The sequence below is a fragment of the Bubalus kerabau genome, chromosome 1, assembly GCF_029407905.1.
Source record: "Bubalus kerabau isolate K-KA32 ecotype Philippines breed swamp buffalo chromosome 1, PCC_UOA_SB_1v2, whole genome shotgun sequence".
Lineage (NCBI taxonomy): Eukaryota > Metazoa > Chordata > Mammalia > Artiodactyla > Bovidae > Bubalus > Bubalus kerabau.
In genome coordinates this window covers 113,161,709-113,180,907 of record NC_073624.1, presented here as the reverse complement: position 1 = coordinate 113,180,907, position 19,199 = coordinate 113,161,709, and the positions used below count along the sequence as shown (strand labels likewise).

The window sequence follows — 19,199 nt, the reverse complement described above, 5'->3', positions numbered from 1 at the left end:
TTATAGTAACGTCCTGAGATGCTTAATAGACATGAATAGATTTAAATTTTTTTTCAAGTCAAGATATCTAAGATCTGCTTACCACTTGCACAGAAAATGAATGAATGAGAAATTGCAAAGCAACAAGGAGCTTTCCATCATTTTAAAATTTTCCAGTAAAAGTGCCAGTTGGAAAATGTTTCAAAGTTCTTACAGCTTTTACAGTTAAGAGCTCTGCAAACACTCTCGGGTTTTTATTTCATCTGATTATTTAGATGATTATCAAGGCTTTAATTTTCTACAAAAGAAAGGTAGCTCTTAATTCCAGGTCCTAAAAAGGAAATGCACAAGATGAGACTGGAATAACTAATGCCAGAAAAAAACAAGGAGGCTATCTATGACAAAAAGGACACAGAAGCCAACTTGGAAGGGGCACCCAGTGGCCAAATACGAGATAATCTGGGCACAATAAAAATACTGCAATGAATTAAAGACTTTAACTACATAAAACAAATATATGACTTACCTTTGGAGGTTGCCTGGGCTCTGGTCCATTACTGTAAAACTGGTAAATAAAGGAAAAGGATGTGATCTTAGTTTCCTTATGTTCTAGGGAAACCAAGTAATTGGTAGAAGAGTTTCTTTTTAAAGAATTCTAACTACTTACGTAAACAGAATGAAAGAATCTGAAAATTATCACTGCAATACTTATCAAAGTTTGCTAAAACCATTACATAAAAGGTTGCTATGAAATTTTTAAATAGAGAAATCAATCTAATAACATCTGAATCTGTCCATCTGTCTTAGCATCATTAAAAATGAGACAACCCAGACATTATGTACCTTCTAATATGATTCAACAGAAGTACACAGTACCTATAAAATTACTGCCCAAAAGGTATATATATTGAATCTAATAAATTCCCTTACATCTAATTAACAATTTAGAGATAACAGAGGGGATAGAGGGACAAGTTTAACAGCATCTTAAAGACAGAATCAGTCAAATCCAAAATGTGAGAAATTCTACAAGACAAATGGTCTAATTTTAACCTGAAAAATGGTACAAAAGTGGGAGGTGTGTGTAATTTAGAGGTTAAAAAAGACTTAAGAGACACAGCAACCAAATGCAATGAATGACTCTCATTTGGATCTTTATTTGAATAAAAAGAATGTTTTTTGAGGTATATGCAGAAATGTGAACATACAGTATTACAGGATGCGACAGCCATGAAAATGGGCTTCTCTACTCTCCTACTGTAGGGTGGGTAATTAACTGACAGCTGCTGTGATCTGAATCTGCCACGGTGTTCAGCTAAGACCCTGCTTCCTACTGACTGCTCCCTGCCAACAAAGGAGCATAGCAGGAATACAAAGGCAAGCCCACTCCTGCAAGATGCAGGACTGTACTCTGATGAATGAGCATCTTCGGCAGGAGGACTTTTTAAGACTTGCTAAAACTTTCTTCAAACTTCACTGTGGATGAAGACTTCCTGCTCAACCATCCTTCCTCCCTCTCTTCTTTGCTGCAGTCAGATCTGTACCGAGGTTTCCCAACCTGCCCTAGCTCCTTCCCCATGTTTCCTCACAGGTGTTTTCCCCACTAAATATCTTGCAGGCCTTTCAGGAGAATCCAAACTAAACAGATGATATCAAGAAATGACCATTAAATATGTTGGGTATGATCATACTGTGGTTATTTTTTAAGCCCTTATCTATTAGACACTCATACTCAGGTATTTACAGGTGAAATTTAACTGTAAAATACCTCAGCAAAAAAAGAAAAAAAAATGGGGCATAGATAAACTAAGATTGGGTAATTTTTCTTCTTTTGTGTATATCTGAAATGTCCATAGTAAGATATGAAAAATACCTGACCGGTAATACCTCAGAACTGTTGAGGTCATCAAAACAAAGAAAGTCTAAGAAACTGTCAGAATTTAGGGTGTGAGGAGGAGAAATAACAGCTAAATGGCATGTGCTACCATAGAGTGGATCCTGGAACAGAGAAAGGACATTAGGGGAAAGTGAGACTATTTGAACCAAGTATGAACTTCAGTAAATGATAATGCACCAATACGACTCATTAGTTGTCACAAATGCACCACACTAATGTCAGACAGTAACAGAAGGAAATGGGTGTGGGGGTATTTGAGTTCTCTCTGTCGTGTCTTCGTAAGAATTCTGTCATCAAAACCTGCTCCAGAGCTTTTAGAAAGTTAAAACAAAATTAAAAAAAAGTAATTCTTTAACTACCTCAAAATATAAGAAAACAATCAACCCAAATAGACTTTAATTTTCTTTACTCATTGAGATGCAAGTTTGTGGATTTCCCATCACTGGCCAATTAAGGAGAAAATGCTATTCAATTTCTGGCTCCACAGAGAGTAAATTGAAAATTCAGTCTCCCTATGGACTACCCCACAGTATCTGTACACACAAGAAAACAAAAACAAACCCATAACTCTGATGAAACATACATTTATTTGCTCCCATTAAGGTTTAAAGTTTAACAAAAATGCATTTCGGATACCAAAAAGCTTCAGGCAATAAGAGATCGACCTTAACACAGAAAAACAAAGATTTCATTTACAGACTCTTGGACTTAAGAATTCATTTGAGTTCCAGAGATAATACTAAACTAATAGGTTTATGTCAAGCTGCCAGTATCCATGCTGAGGCTTTTCCTGATACAATCTTTTGCAACATAAGCAACACGGAAAAGATCACTTTTTTTTCCCCCACAAGTTCTTGTTATATTGCTTATACAATGTCCAAAGGCAAAAGAAAGACCAAGATCTTTGCTTAAAAATAGAAATGCATAATGCAAATTTGCAAGCTTTGACCTGCATCAGAATCATTTGAAGGGCTTGTTAAAACAGATTGTTGGGCCTCACCTCATTCTGTTGTTGGGTGGGGCCCAAGAATTTGTATTCTAACAGGTTTCTAAGTGAAGCCAAGGATACCAGTGTGGGGACCAGACTCTGAGAACCACTGGGAAAATATTTAATAGGACAGTGATTATGTCATAAAAGTATGTCATAGCAAAAGATACAAAACACTGCTTTGTCACCTTGAGCAAATTAATCTCCCAATCTCTTTCTTGCATAAGTTTAAGGAATCAAATAAATACAGCACTGAACACAATGCCTGGCATATATGGCTACCGAGTAACTAACCACCAAATGTTTTCACGATATATGAAATTGTTAAGGCACTGGAGGTCGTGACTGACCCTTTTGCAATCCCATGGACTGTAGCCTGCCAGGCTCCTCTATCCATGGACTTCTCCAGGCAAGAATACTGGAGTGGGTTGCCATTTCCTTTTCCAGGGGATCTTCCTGACCTAGAGATCGAAACCAAGACTCCTGCAATGGCAGGCAGATTCTTTACCACTGAGCCACTCAGGATGCCCTATACGAAATTAGGGTTAAAGTTATGTTCAAATTGTTAACTGAGTTACTCTGCTTAACAAAACTGAAGATATATGGCTCTCAAAAGAGTTACAAGAGGTACTCTTAGGCTTCTATTGATCATTAATTAGCATTCTGAAATGTCCATTCATTCAATTACAATTTTCAGTGATTAACTGATTTACATCAAATAATAAATACGGTTAATGTGAAAATTACTGGCATAATTTTACTTCAAGTTAGTGATGTTTACTGTCCTGAACTACTCATACATGAAACTTTCAATCTGCTACAAAAGGCTATAATTTTCCCAATTTTCTGAACACTGTATAAGATGAATGTATTCTTACCAAAAGTGATTTGTAGGTTCTTCAAATGAACTTTCCTATGCCTCTGACTGATATATTTGTTTATACTTCTGCACTACAAGAATAATAAAAGGAATCAGACACCTTTCTACTATTTTTCTTAAAAATTTGCTTCCATAAAGCTAAAATGTCCACTGATGACATCATTTACCTTTAATCATAGAAAATATTAATAGTTTACATTTTAAAGAAACACAAATATTTCCCTGGATAAACACTGTAAATTTCATGTCCCATAGTATATCTAAACATGTACAGCAGCTGATCATACATGGATTGACTAGAATTTATACTGAGTAGTTTTGCATACTTCAACATAGAATACAGTTAACATGAAAATTACTGGCATAATTTTCTTTAGTGATTTACATCTACCTTTCAACTGGATCATATTCATTTTTTTTTTTCATATCGCTCAACTGACACCAAGTAGCTTTCTCCTTTATTAAAAGCATCTTTATTCAGTCACAGTAGTTTTTTTAAAGTGACAGCTGAATTATGCATTTGGTCCAGAATTAAGAGATACATTTTGCTTTCTTTTTAGCCTTACATGGTTAGACATCCAAAAAAGGAGGAGGGAGATTGTAAAGGGTATTATAACTATTTCTGTTTCTTTAACATAAAGGTCTAATATTACATAGTTCTTTCCAAGAAGCTGACCAGAAATAAAATGTAACGTCTTGTAGAAGTGGGAAGAGAAAACTAGAGGCATGAGATTAAAAAATTATGTACGTAGTTTAAAGCTACTCATAGAATTGTGTGCACCCACTGAGTGAATCTAGAAGAGACAGAGAGAGAAAAAAAAGGGGGAGTGGGATTTGATGACGTCTAAGATAAAGGGCTCCAGTTCCAGTGCAGACTAGGAGACTTTGCAAAATTTTTTTAATAAACTTGCTAATGGAGTACATTCTTACATAAGGACTTGAGACATTATCTAAACAGCCTGACTGAAAGATGCCTGTTCACTTGTTAGACATCTATGACATTACTGAGAGGATTAATCTACAATTCTAGAAGTAAAGACCGATTAGCCCGTGCAGGTGTATGAAGAATGACACATTAGGCAAAAGGTTCTGTAAACCATTTACAAAAAAAAAACCAAACAGACTGGATTTTTACATTCCCAGATCTCTACTTATCTTTTCTAACTGTAAGGGACCTGAAATTCTTTGACCACCATCTGACTTAGTGGATGATAGATCCAAGTTTGGATTAAGAAATTATTTGTGTAGTTTCAAAACAAAGACAATTATGTGTACACTTCCTCACTATTTCAAAAAGCCCCACCACAAATATATTCAGATTTATTAATACTATATTTTTTTCTTTTAAAACACAATCTCTGCTACAATAATATTCTAAAGATTTTAAAGTATTTCATATTGTTTCAGTAAGAGGCACAAAAGTTAATTAGAATATTAGCACTGTCCTTTAACTTTGAAAATAAAACTCAAGGTCAGGGTTTTACTGATGGTAGAGGAAGGAAGAAAAAATTAACCAGTGTTAAAAATTAAATGAAAATTTATTTTTATTGAATATTTGTTATTTTCCATGCAAAGCATATTAGAAGTGAATCTTTATCATGTTGACTACCCCAGTAAAAACCTATGCAATGAGAATTATGAGAGTTGTCTACACAATACTAAAGTGATCAATAAATTATCAGATGTTTCTCTACAATTAATTGGATTACCTGAATTAGCTGATTTTTCAACAAAACAGTAAATTTTAGCTTTCATATGATCTTTACTAGTAACAGCAGACATCTTAGACTTAAATTTAGAAGAAAAGCATAACATTAAACACCCTGAATAGCATGGTCAAAACTTTCAAGAAACAAGTTCATCAAAAAAAAGTAATATACATCTATCAGGCATCCAGAAGGGGAAACAAAACAAGCATGTAATAAATGTCCATCAAGTGATCATCACTAATATTCTATTATTACCAAAGTGACTGCCAATATGTGAACTGTTTATTAGACTTAAATACCTAAAAACAAATCAGTAATCAATAATGTATACAGAAAAACTAACAAAATCACATTTGAATAGCATCAACAGTTGGGTGTATCTGACATACATTGAATTGTTTTTACTTCATTACTGCTCCAAATGCTTTAAAATGTTCTTTTCATAATATATAATTATCTGAAAGAAACATGGAAAGATACATCCCAATATGTTCAGTCTTTCCACCATTCAGTAAATGCTGCAGCAAATTAAACAGTACCTATTATCCAGAGTTTAAATACAATGGCTGGATAATTAATACAAAAGGAATACTTTTGAATGAACTATTCAGATTAGACCAGCTAATGCTACTTATATACCATTACAGATTATACACTCTAGATATAAGTGCTGGTCCATGTCCATTTTCTGGAAACTTCTGTAATATCTAGAATTGTATACCCAGTTGACTAATAAATACTTGCTAAAAAAGTATGCAAATTTAACATACCCCCGTAACCATACCTTTTTCACATACTCAAACATAATTATTTGGGGGTGGGGGTGGGGATATGACTTTAATATGCTGTGAGATTATAGCTAAGTAAACTAAAAAAAACAACGTGGGCTCAGGTTTTCTTGGGCAATGATTCAAGCCTACACTGAGAATCAAATGACCAACTTCTATATTCTATACATCAGTGAGAAAACCAACAGCATGGGGGGAAGTGCCTTTGTTGATGGATTTGATAAGCAAAATATTTGCTGTCTAACTAGTACTATGTCTTCAGTTCATTAAAACAACAAAAGAAAAGTGTCACTAGTTCTCAGATAAGTAATACTAGTTACAATCCTAATCAATGGGAAGTCCTTTGTTTATGAGAGCACAGTTCCAGTGCAAAAGAAAGTTTATTATTACATATTAGGAATGGTTTAGATATAATAACATTTACCACCGACTTTGGCATGTTATCTTAAAGGTCTAATTCCCAAATGCTAGTTCCTCCTCACTTAATAAATTCTCCTCAGTGAAAAGCTGGTGTGTTTGTTTCTTGTGTTGCAAGATGAAAACATATGCCTGAATCTTATAACAGGTTATTAACAACATTATGAGCAGTTATTAAATAAGTGCCAATACTGCATGAACTTACTAGGTACTAAGTCAAGATCAAAGAATTATAAAAATATGAAAGATGACTATCACTATACATAGCAATATTGTCTAGGACATCCAATTGATCATTGAACCCAAAGTCCTTCCTATTGTGTCTTTCAGTGTTGAACATATGGACATTCTACTACATTGACTTGCATTGTTTTCCACAAAGTATTAGTGGACTTTAAAACTTACATCTTAGTTTCTAATTATAAAAATCCAGATTAATCCAGAAAATATAAACGACATGTAATTGAGGTAGGATTTTCACCTTTAGGAATACACTGCTTTCTACTGGAATTAAAAAGTTATTTTAAAAGATACACTGCTTCAGGTATCTACTGATGCTTAATTTTCTATGTCATAAGCTACTTGAGCAGGTTTGACAAGCTATTTACATTTAGTAAATTCCCTTAGAAATACACACCGGAAAGCCTTCCTCTTCCTCTCTAAAGGTAACGGTAGTGCAATAAAATCAGTAACAATTTTAGAAAGATGAAACAGATAACTTCAGTAATTCACAAGTTAATATATGCCAGAAATCAAGGAAGCAAGTCATGTTTATCCTAAAGATAATAAAGTTATTGTTTGGAAAATAATATCATAAACACATAAACTCTGGATATACTTTATTATGCCACAAATTTCCAGGAAATATAAGAAATATTTCTGAATGGGACTAATAATTTCACAAAAACTAACACTTTATTGACAACAGTCAAGTATTTTAAGATAGTGTACATTTAAGTAACCTTTTAAAAATTTCAATGCTTTTTATAAAATTTAAAGGGAACCTGTAGCAGATCCTACTTTGCGTTTCAACATTCAGTGTCAAACCTGTATGTGATATAAATGCACATTTTAAGGATGGAAGGGAAGACAGCACAGGAACTGCTTTGCCAAAGTGGTCAGGCTCCTTCCTGCATCCGTACTACGTACCACTATGTAAAAAGTTCATTATTGCAAACGTTCCTGGTAAACTGAAATAAAGGGAAAATTTTAAAACGGCTTGGTCTTTAAAAGCATTAATACCTGGTATAAATTTAAAGAGGGAAATGAGATATTTCTTTACTTCCCAATGGGTTAAACAGAAAATTCAAAATACTTCTCTTATTTGGAGAATGAGTACACTAATATATTTTAAGGCTGAATACTGACAGCATTTTCACAATATCCAAACTACGGATGGGAAACAAGGCAATACTGATATTTCTGCCATACATCCAAGGGTAAAGAAAGGGAGATGAGGACTTCAGAGCCAAAGCCGGTGACTGAGCCTGGCATGCCACTTTGACAAGCGGGCAGCAAACCACTACTCCCACACTGGGAATATTCTCCCAAAGGATGCCGTTATGCAGTAATTCTACAACTATATCAAGTTTGGTAATCTATCAATGAACTTTTCGGTAAATATATATCTATATGGACATATGAGAAGTTTTCCAGAGACAAAGTTAATTATTAAAAAAACTAAAGGGTGAAATAATGCTGATAGCTAAAATTATGTTAATTTCAGTGATTCCAATGGAAGTTATGGGAGGAAAGAGGCACGAGGAGCTGTTTGCAAATCGAAATTAAGATCCGAATCACCACATGTTGAGCTTATTCTATCCAAGGCCTCAACTTAAACCTACCTAGAAGTGGTAACCCAGGAACTCCTTTTAAGCAATCCAGGTGACTATGATGATTACTCAAGATTGAACTTCTGAAGTGGGGGACTGTGGCAGGCGAGAGGGTGCAATCTAGGCTACTGAAGAGAGTTTCAGAATTCAACATCTGTTATTCACCATTTACTCTGCAATTTCCCTCCCTATCTTCTAACAGTGAATCATGTAGTGACATAGCAAGTGAAGAGTCGGTAGGTACCCAAAATGGATTGTACTATATTCAAGCTATTTACATACATTAACTGGTGTACTATTAGAGATTCAACATCAGACAGACCATTCTTAATGTATCTTAAAGGAGACAATTTCTTTACTCAACATGAAAATGTAACATAAAACAAGTCTAAATACTATTATTATTTGATCAAAGAGAAAATTTTCATAATTCTTCAAAATAATTCTGTTTTTAAAAATCCAAAGTTAAGAGGAAAAGTCCTTAAATTTGAGGTAGGGGAATAATTTTCTCATATGAGAACAACTGTGTCACAGTGTTATCTGCCAAGTCAGAAATTAACAAAATATTTCAGTATGATTTCTGTTTATGTACTGCTTTGTTACTGTAAATATAAATGTTTTAAATGTGGATAAATATTTTGGTTTGATTCTAATGCATGTAGTTAAAAATATGAATTGTTTTTCTTATACAGTCACTGAAATTATATATATTCTTTAGGCTTGATGAATAAACAACCTTTAAAATACTCCATGTTCACTTATAAACCTTGGAATAATTATAAAAAAAGGAGTACCTACATAAGAAATTATACATTAAAATTACAACTGTATGTTTTTCCAAAGTCAAAGTGATTTTAAATTTTTTTCAATATCTGAATACAAAATAGTACATTTTAATTTACTATATAGCACAATTCAAGTATTCTCTTAAATTTTATATTTAGCCAACTATTACTTGATATTAAGTGACTTTTTTAGCTTTCCTTTTTAAAGATGACTGTTATAAAAAGTGTGACTCCATGTTCTTCTAAATTGCTTAGAATAAGCTGAAAGAAAAAATGACAGTAGCCAAAGACCTTTATGAAATATCATCAACATACAACAAGTTGCACATATCAGTAATAAGGCATTTGCAGGTAATTCCCCCAAAAGTATCTGAAGTCATGTAAACAAACACTAAGTATATTCTTTGAGGGGGAAAACATACTACCATACATGCAATATATTCAGATGGTTGTGACTTCAAACCATATAGTATTTGAATATCACACAAAACCAAAAGAGGCCTAACCTACCAGTTTAGTAACTAAAAGATGTTACTTATTCATGGAGTAAAAGGTTGATACTTTTTGAAACTGATAATGAAAAAGAAATATTTTGAAAAGAAACACCCACTGTTTTCTAGAAATAAATATACATAGTTAGTTTAATGCATTACAGGATAGGAATATTGTCCTAGCATTAACCATAACATTCAGTAGTTTTAAAATATTTTTCCACACTGAGCCTTGAATCTTCTACCTTGTTAGCTGCCCAACAACCTTCAAAAGAGTTTTATTCTCCTGCTTTAGTTGTTCATTTTCATCTTCTATGTCATCTAGGTCCTTTAGGAAACAAAAAGGAAAATAATACATAAGTTTTTAAATGCTTAAAAATATTCTGAAGGCGATTTAAAAAAAAACACTTCAAAATGCACATTCAAAGATAATTCATATAAACAATTAATTTGGAAACATGGACTAGTTCTGAAAACAATTTCAGAAGGAGTATGTGCCCCAGGTACAGGCAGCATGCACTCTTAGACTCCTCACTGGCATCAAGATAATGCAGGCCAGCTCTTGTCAGATCTTTCAGTTTTTAAAGAGAAGTCAGAAAGCAGAACTGTTTGTTGTGAACCTTCCAATTTTTAATCAAAAATGACAAGTTTTTAGTTAAAAAAAAAAATCCCTCCTTCCCCAAATTAAGGGCTAAATACATATGCAGTCAGTAAGAGGTCTGGGGCCTCGGACTGCAAACGTGTATCACATTAGGCATTGGGAAGGACCCAAGTACAAGTTCTATATAGATTTCCACCACCTTGGGTGATCTTAACAAGTGTTCATGTTGAGGAGTGAGACTCTGGGGAGGTGACATAACTGAGGCATACAGAAAAGGAGATCTGGGGCTTACCGAGTTGAGAGAAAGGTTTTCGAGTTTACAAACATGCAAAAGCCACTACGTAATTACCCTCCAGCTTTAAAGCTATCAGATTCCAGGTCTCTGTTGTCTATATTAATCCCAGTGCCATAAATACAATCACTTGATAAATACAAAGACAATCCACTGTAATTTTTAGTTTGAAGAAACACGATTTCAAGGCAGACTATTCACTGATGGTTGGAAAAGCAGACATTTATAGATTTACCCTTGCAATTCAAAATACTAAACTTGGAGAGATAAATCTGAATTCTAAGCACACTATTGGACAGCAGCATTCTGATACATTTAGTATACTGCCTTTGAATTGAGTTCTAAAAGTACAAACAGAATTTGTATTTACTCACAAACTAAATAAATGATATTAGGAAAGTAATTTGTTGAAAAAAAAAAATAATAAAGATATGAGATTCCTTTTTAAAAGTACCACAACTGAGACCTATCTAAGATTTATCATTAAATGATAAAATAATACAGTCATATATCATTATTAGGTTATAAACTCTGTAAAGGCAGGTGTCTTATGCTTTTTAATAAACACAGTGCCTAAGACAATGCCAGTACATCACAGAAATCAAACATATTTGCAGATTTTATTAAATCACATTCTATAGCCAATAGAGGAATGCCCATGTTCTGAACCAAGATGAAAGGCAGTCATCAAGAATGAAAGAGCTTACTTAAAATTAACACTATTGAATACCTGAAGGTCAATTACTGGCTCAGCATATAACTATGCAATTCCTACACCCGGCCTGAGTTTCAGTGTCCTCCTGTACACCCTACAGTTAATGCCATGGAGCTGTATTAGAATGAGTCTGCACATAATGCAGCTTTCTATTTTCTCTGCTTTTAGAATTAGAGTTAAGACTGGATTAAGAATTTGTTCCTTTTTCCCCTGAAACAAATTTCTTTCTTCCATCTTATGTAAAGCCTTCAAAAAAGGAAAACTACGAAATCACTTCTCATAACCATTACCTAAGTATGGCCTAGCATTAATACCTACTTCTTAAGCAGGAAGTAAATACTAGGGCTGAAAGGGAAAAAGGGTTATGACTAGTAGTAATAGAGAACTTGGAGTAAGGCTAAACCTAAAACGGGGGATGAATACGTATAACTGGAGCGGGCAAAAGTGGTCAAAATACCGCAAAAACAGAGACACGTGGAGTTTCTTATAGCAAGAAAGAGCGATTTCAGCTCTTCTCTGAGGCAGCTCTGTGCCAGTACCGCTGTACATGCTATGCGTGGCGCGGACCAAGCTGCCTCTCGCATCCAGACTCCAACAAAACACAAACCAAATCCATTCACTGGTCCATCCCCAGAAGAATAATATAAATACAACTGACAATTGGCCAGAAGAATCAGTTTATGGAATGAAATGACAGTCCTGACTACCACAAATTACTGTGACATTAACAAAGGAATGAACTATTCAGTTCACATTATTAAATAAAATTACTTCTTCATATTTCTGTATTTTCATCCAATTGAGAGGAAAAAACAAAACCATTAAAATGAAATATGTGAATACTCACTCTGTTCAACAAATCAATTTCTTCTTTGAGTTTTCCAATCATTTCTTCTTTATCTTGCATTAGTCTCACAAGTCTTAAGTTTTCTTGCCTCTCTCTTACCACCTCCTGGTACATAAAATTACAAAGTATTAATTGAGAAGTAACAAGTTGTTTCTAATCTTAAATAGAATACATCCACTAAATCTGGTGAAGTACCTTAGATATATGAAAATTTCCAGTGACTTTCTTAAGTCACTTGAGGAGGGAAGGAGGAACCCATCCCACAGAAAAGAACCAGTGAATGAGAGGAAACAGGATTGTAAAATATACTTCTGATTAAATCAATGTTTACACAAGTTTTTAACAAATACCAATACGCAAATGGGCTTCCCTGGTGGCTCAGATGGTAAATAATCTGCCTACAATGCAGGGACCTGGGTTGGGAAGATCCCTTGGCTAAGGGCATGGCAACCCACTCCAGTCTTCTTATCTGGAGAACCCCCATGGACAGATGAGCCTGGCGGGCTACATACAGTCCATAGGGTTGCAAAGAGTCAGACATGGCTGAGCAATTAAGCACAATGACTTTAGGTCTTTAGTATCTCTTAATATTAAATGACTAATACCCTGCTGAAGGAAATTCAAAACTTTTGTTCAAAATACAAAGTTTAAGAAAAGGAGATTGCTCTGTGGAAAACAGAAAAATAGTGATCCTCCATTTTACTTTTGGCTCTGCCAGTTAATTGACAAATGGGTAAAACGAAGGAGCTGAAAATGATATTAGCTTTTAAACTTTTTTCCCCCTTAAACAATGCAGTGACTTCCCCAGCCATTCAGTAAAGACTCTACACTTCTAACTGCAGGGAGTGTGGGTCTGATCCCTGGTTGGGGAAATTGAGATCCACCAAGCCGTGTATGGCCAAAAACAAAACAAACAAACAAAAAGAAACAATGCAACACCTTTTTCAGAGAAATCTTATTTAGAATCCAGGACTTTAGGCTGGGTCAGCCATCTGAGAAGCAAAAGTGAAGCCGAACTGAAAAAGTCTCAGCCAGAATTTGGCTTCTTTCTTATGACCTCAGAGGAAAGCAGTCAGACAGTCTCATTAATCTGCTGCTGCCAACAACTCAGTCCAAACTTCTGTGAACTTTAAAAGCCTTTTTTGATGAACCCCCTTGAAAACTATTAAGACTTCCCAGATGGCTTGGAGGTAAAGAATCTGCCTGCAATGCAGGAGACGCAGGTTCAATCCCTGGGTCAGGAAGATCCCCTGGAGGAGAAAATGGCAACCCATTGCAGTATTCTTGCCTAACAAACCCAAGGACGGAGGAGCAGTTGAAAGGGTTACAAAGAGTCAGACACAACTGAGCGACTGAGCATGCACAGACTTGAAAACTAGTATACTATATATCCCTTAAAGTTTTTCAATTTAAACTCACAGAAACTAGTGTTAAAGTTCAAATGTGAACTAAAAATAATCATAATGTTATAAAAAAGAGTAAAATTCAATCTCTACTTAAAGCAACTTTTATCTTACAAGGAATAATTTCAATTCAACAAGATATGCTTTGAACAATCAGAAAGTAATTCAGCACCATTATTAATTTTAGGGGTTGAATGTCTACAGAACAAACTTGAGAACCCATGGTTAATAAATTAATGCCAATGTTCATTTGACATGTTCTCAAGTGTTAGTCGCTCAGTCATGTCCGACTCTTGATGACTCCATGGACTGTGGCCCGTCAGCCTCCTCTGTCCATTGAATTCTCCAGGCAAGAATACTGGACTGGGTAGCCATTCCCTTCTCCAAGGTGGACCTTCCTGACCCAGGGATGAAATCCACAGTTCCTTCATTGCAGGCCGATTCCTTACCGTCTGAGCCACAAAGATACTCTCAAACAGGTTTACTCTTAAAATCGTTGCAGACATCACAGTGGCTATAGGTGCTAACTCAGAATGTAGAGGAAAGTCTACAAACTGAATAGACTATATAATAATAAACACACAGTAGTACACACTGCTAGCATATGCTTCCAACCATTTCAAAGGCAAAGACTGTGTTCAATACATCAATATTAAAGATAACTCTTGGCAGAATGAGAGGAGCGATTAAATACTAAGCGATTCAAGAACTGACTCCATTTCTAAAAGTTTTAACATCAACAGAACTGGATGGAACAGCACTAAGAAATCAGAAAATGCTTAGCCACTACGCATCTAGGAAATATCTAATTAAGACTGATTCAAAGCTGCTGTTTGACTACACGTACAAGTACCAATGAACACTAACAGTATCTCCCATCATGCCCCTCATTTTCTTCCCTTTCCTGGTACTGCCTCATCCTTACACATTTCAATTTTTCTCTCTCAGCTGCTTTGAAAGTGAAAAAGGAATCCTAATGGTATATTAATTTCATAGATCTTAAATAATTTGTAATTCATACCTTTTCAAGATCTTCAATTTTCTTTTCCAATGTGCTGCTACTTGAGACCAAATTACCTGAAGCATTTGCATCCCTGTTATACCTGCTGAATCCACTTCTATCTGTTCGGGGAAATCTACTTGAGACATCTTCTTCAGAGGCGGTGGTTGTGCTACGGAAATTAAAAAGATACACATTTTTTTAAAGATACCTTATATTCAGCAGGAAGAGTGCAAAGAGTATTTTCTATTTACCATAAACAATTACCATTCCCCTGAGGATACATGATTATGATAGCCAAATTATTTATAATTATAGAAGTTAATCATTATTTCAATATAATAAAAATATAAAAAAATTAATTCTTTTGACTAATCTATCTACTGAGAAGCTGCTAAGTACCAGACATTGTTTTGAGCACTGAGGGTGTAACAGGAAGCACAGACATGGACTGTGACTTTCACAGAACTTCCCGTGTAACAAGAACATGATCAATGACAATAAACCAAGACAACCATCACAATAAGGTTAAGCGTAAGGTACTCTGAGAACTATGAGAGGGGACCTAATGTAGATTAGTAGAAATGTATGAAGTACTGAAGAACTACTTTCTTTCTCCTTTTATTTTTAAATTCCATTACATCATGGGCCAATATTTTAGTAAGATCAAGTAGAATTGAATTGGAAAGATAAAAGTGAAAAACATCATACAAAATGTATGCCTAAATGTTGCACTAGATTCAGACCCGTAAAATTATATTTCAGTAATAGGATAAACAAGAAAAAGAATTACATGAAAATGAGTCATCATCACTGGAAGTATGCACATAGGCAATTATTATTTAAAAACAGCTGTCAAACTGGCAACTTCTATCATTTTGTAATTCTTAATTATTTAACCAAAATTTATCAGTGAAATAGCAATTCTTCATATTAAACAGCAATTCACACTCTGAACTAATAGCATGTAAGTCTTTAATATAATAAGCTTGCTTCTTATTTTTTTGCATTAGTTATCTATTACTGCATAAAAAATTATGCCAAAATTTAGTGGCTTGAAACAACACAATTATGTGACAGCTTCTGTTGGTCAGGAATCTGGAAGCACATTAGCTGGGTGTTTGTATTTCAGGGTCTCTTATGAGGTTTTAGTCAAGACGTTGGTCAGGACTACAGTCATCTGAAGGCTTGCCTGGTCTGGAGGAGAATTTGGCTGTAAGCTCATTCACAGGACTGATGGCAAAACGCCTCAGTTTCAAACCGGCGACTGGTCAAAAGCCTCAGTTACTCAGTATGTGGGCTTCTCTACTGAACTGTTCACAAGACAGCTGCTTCCAGAGACAAGTGACACAACCACCAAGACACACTGCAGTCTCTTGTGACCGAAGCTCACAGGCGACACACTACCACATCAGCCCTGCGCGGGATGTGGGAAGGATTACACACGGTGAAAACACTAGGAGGCAGAGCTTCCTGGGGGCTTTCTTGGAGACTAGAATCTCTCTTGCTCATCAACCTACTCTAGCTTGGACTGATGACAATGCTGATCACAAGGGGTAAAGTATATCTAAACTACCTCTATGATTTAATAGCATTCACAATAGAAAAATTGGTTTCACCGATGTACACTGACCAGAAGAGAAGAGACTTTAAAGTGATTTGAGCAAGCTCAGGATACTCATTATTACCCACTATGCAGAAAATGACACTTTTCAAAATTTGTCCCCAATCCTTTACTGGTAGCCAGTTCCAATCATTTATCCATCAAAATTACAACTAAATCTGAAACAATTTTTGATGAAAATAATAGAATTTTGATCCATTAACTCCCTATGCAAGGGTTTTCTTTTGATGGAAAATAAAATTCAAAGTGTATCTTATCAAATTTGTAAGGTAATGGATTGTAACATTTTGCAAATGTGCAATACTAAAATCATCACTTACTGATGTATTGGAGAACGAACCACAACAATTTGAAAAATCTTTCCCCCCCAAATTTCTTTCATTTTTTTTCTTTGTCTTTACGTAACGCTAAAAACATGGCATTTCTTTCTTGCACAAAAGGCTAATTAATATCTTTTTTTTTTAAAAGAATGATGCTATCAGACATATAAGTCTCATACACATATTTAAAAGGCTGGGGATCAAACTAGTTTCCTCTTTTAAAATTGAAATATTTCTAGTTGTTCAGTTGCTCAATCGTGTCTGACTCTTTGCAATACCATGGACTGCGGCACGCCAGACTTCCCTGTCCTTCACCAACTCCCAGAGCTTGCTCAAATTCATGTCCATTTAGTCAATGATGTCATCCAACCATCTCATCCTCTGTCGTCTCCTCCTCCTGCCTTCAATCTTTCCCAGCATCAGGGTCTTTTCTAATGAGTTGGCTCTTCACGTCAGGTGGCCAAAGTACTGGAGCTTCAGCTTCAGCATCAGTTCTTCCAATGAATATTCAGGGTTGACTTCCTTTAGGATTGACTGGCTTGATCTCCTTGCTGTCCAAGGGACTCTCAAGAGTCTTCTCCAACACCACAGTTCAAAAGCATCAATTCCTTAGTGCTCAGCCTTCTTTATGGGCCAACTCTCCCATCCATATGTGACTACTGGAAAAATCATAGCTTTAACTAAAGGGACCTTTGTTGGCAAAGTGATGTCTCTGCTTTTTGATATGTTGTCTAAATTTGTCATAGCTTTTCTTCCAAGGAGCAAGTGTCTTTTAATTTCATGGCTGCAGTCACCATCTGCAGTGATTCTGAAGCCCAAGAAAATAAGTCCATCACTGTTCCCATTGTTTCCCCATCTCTTTGTCATGAACTGATGGGACCAGATGCCATGATCTTTGTTTTCTGAATGTTGAGTTTTAGGCCAACTTCTTCATTCTCCTCTTTCACTTTTATCAAGAGGCTCTTTAGTTCCTCTTCGATTTCGGTCATAATGGTGGTGTTATCTGCGTATCTGAAGTTATTGACATTTCTCCTAGCTATCTTCATTCCAGCTTGGGCTTCATCCAGCCTGACATTTTGCATGATGTACTCTGCATATAAGTTAAATAAGCAGGATGACAATACACAGCCTTGACGTACTCCTTTTCCTATTTGGAACCAGTCTGTTGTTCCACGTCCAGTTCTAACTGTTGCTTCCTGACCAGCATACAGGATTCTCAAAAGGCAGGTCAGGTGGTCTGGTATTCCCATCTCTCTCAGAATGTTCCACAGTTTGTTGTGATCCACACAGTCAAAGGCTGTAGCATAGTCAATGAAGCAGAAGTAGATGTTTTTCTGGAAATCTCTTGCTTCTTCTATGAAGGGGTGTTGGCAATTTGATCTCTGGTTCCTCTGCCTTATCGAAATCCAGCTTGATCATCTGAAGTTCTTGGGTCATGTACTGTTGAAGCCTGGCTTGGAGAATTTTCAGCATTACTTTGCTAGCATAAGAAACGAGCACAACTGTGCGGTAGTTTGAGTGTTCTTTGGCATTGCCTTTTTTGGGGATTAGAATGAAGACTGAAGTATAGTTGATTTATAAAACCTGGTTTTTGCTTGTAAAAACATGAAGTTTTCATCCCAAAAGTCAAACACTTTTGTCAAAATGTTTCCCTCTAAAAATCACTGTATACGTCAGCATAGGCTAACAGATCATATCTTTTAATTTTCTTTAAACCACAACTTTAATGTTATCAGCGTCTCAGTAATTCACGCCTGTAGTGACTGTTTATCTCAGCCGGCCTAACCAGAATTTGTCAATGAAAGCAGGAGACATTGATCTGTGCTCTGGCACAGGCTGCAGCACTGCTCCCTATCACTGTCTCTATCTAATCAGAACACACTCCTGCAAAACAAACAAACATTCCAAACTGCATCTGTTGGCCCTTCAAAGTTTTATATACTTCACAGCAAGCATTGTTTGTCAACAAAGAAGATGAAAAGTAACTTCTTTCTTCACATTACTGTTATGTCAGCAAAATCAAGGTATTGATCATACTGTAACAAAAATTCCTGTTATCCTGCTTTGTCAAAGAATGGGTCTTCTGTATCCCTAAATATAACAAATTATGGGTGTAGCTGAGAAGCATTACATGAACTATCTACTTTGCTACAGACTCATCCAACAACTTCCAGCAAACATCTTTCACTTTTCATACCTAGTTTTTAATGTCAGCAACCTGAAGTCAGACTGGAAAAGAAACTCACAAAACACTAATGAAATCCTGATGATCTGCTTCTGTCAGCTTCTTAACTGTGACAGTCTTTCTTTCAAATAAGCCATTTGTGGTTGTGAATGTAATGCCGTGCATATAAATGCTACTTAAATTTGGTGGTTTTATTGTTTCAGCAGCCAGTACAGTACTGCAAATAACCCCACTATGGTTTTCAGTTCAGTCGCTCAGTCGTGTCCAACTCTTTGTGACCCCATGAATTGCAGCACGCCAGGCCTCCCTGTCCATCACCAACTCCTGGAGTTCACTCAGACTCACGTCCATCGAGTCAGTGATGCCATCCAGCTATCTCATCCTCTGTCGTCCCCTTCTCCTCCTGCCCCCAATCCTTCCTAGCATCAGAGTCTTTTCCAATGAGT

General features: G+C 35.7%; 1 protein-coding gene across 2 annotated transcripts in view; it reads right to left on the bottom strand.

Annotated features, from left to right (window-relative positions):
* Window positions 1-486: 486 nt before the first annotated feature.
* The window catches only part of PAWR (pro-apoptotic WT1 regulator), a 129,240-nt gene continuing 110,527 nt past the window's right edge, over window positions 487-19,199 (bottom strand). Inside the window, exons 5-8 of one of the 2 annotated variants that reach the window (XM_055587080.1) lie at window positions 14,646-14,796; window positions 12,222-12,326; window positions 10,012-10,094; window positions 487-544 (exon numbers count right to left, since the gene is read on the bottom strand). In XM_055587080.1, coding sequence (XP_055443055.1) covers window positions 502-544; window positions 10,012-10,094; window positions 12,222-12,326; window positions 14,646-14,796 — 382 coding nt within the window. In that variant the 3' untranslated portion in view covers window positions 487-501. Of the gene's footprint in view, window positions 545-7,482; window positions 10,095-12,221; window positions 12,327-14,645; window positions 14,797-19,199 lie in introns of those variants that run through there. The other variant, XM_055587085.1, reaches the window with a different exon arrangement.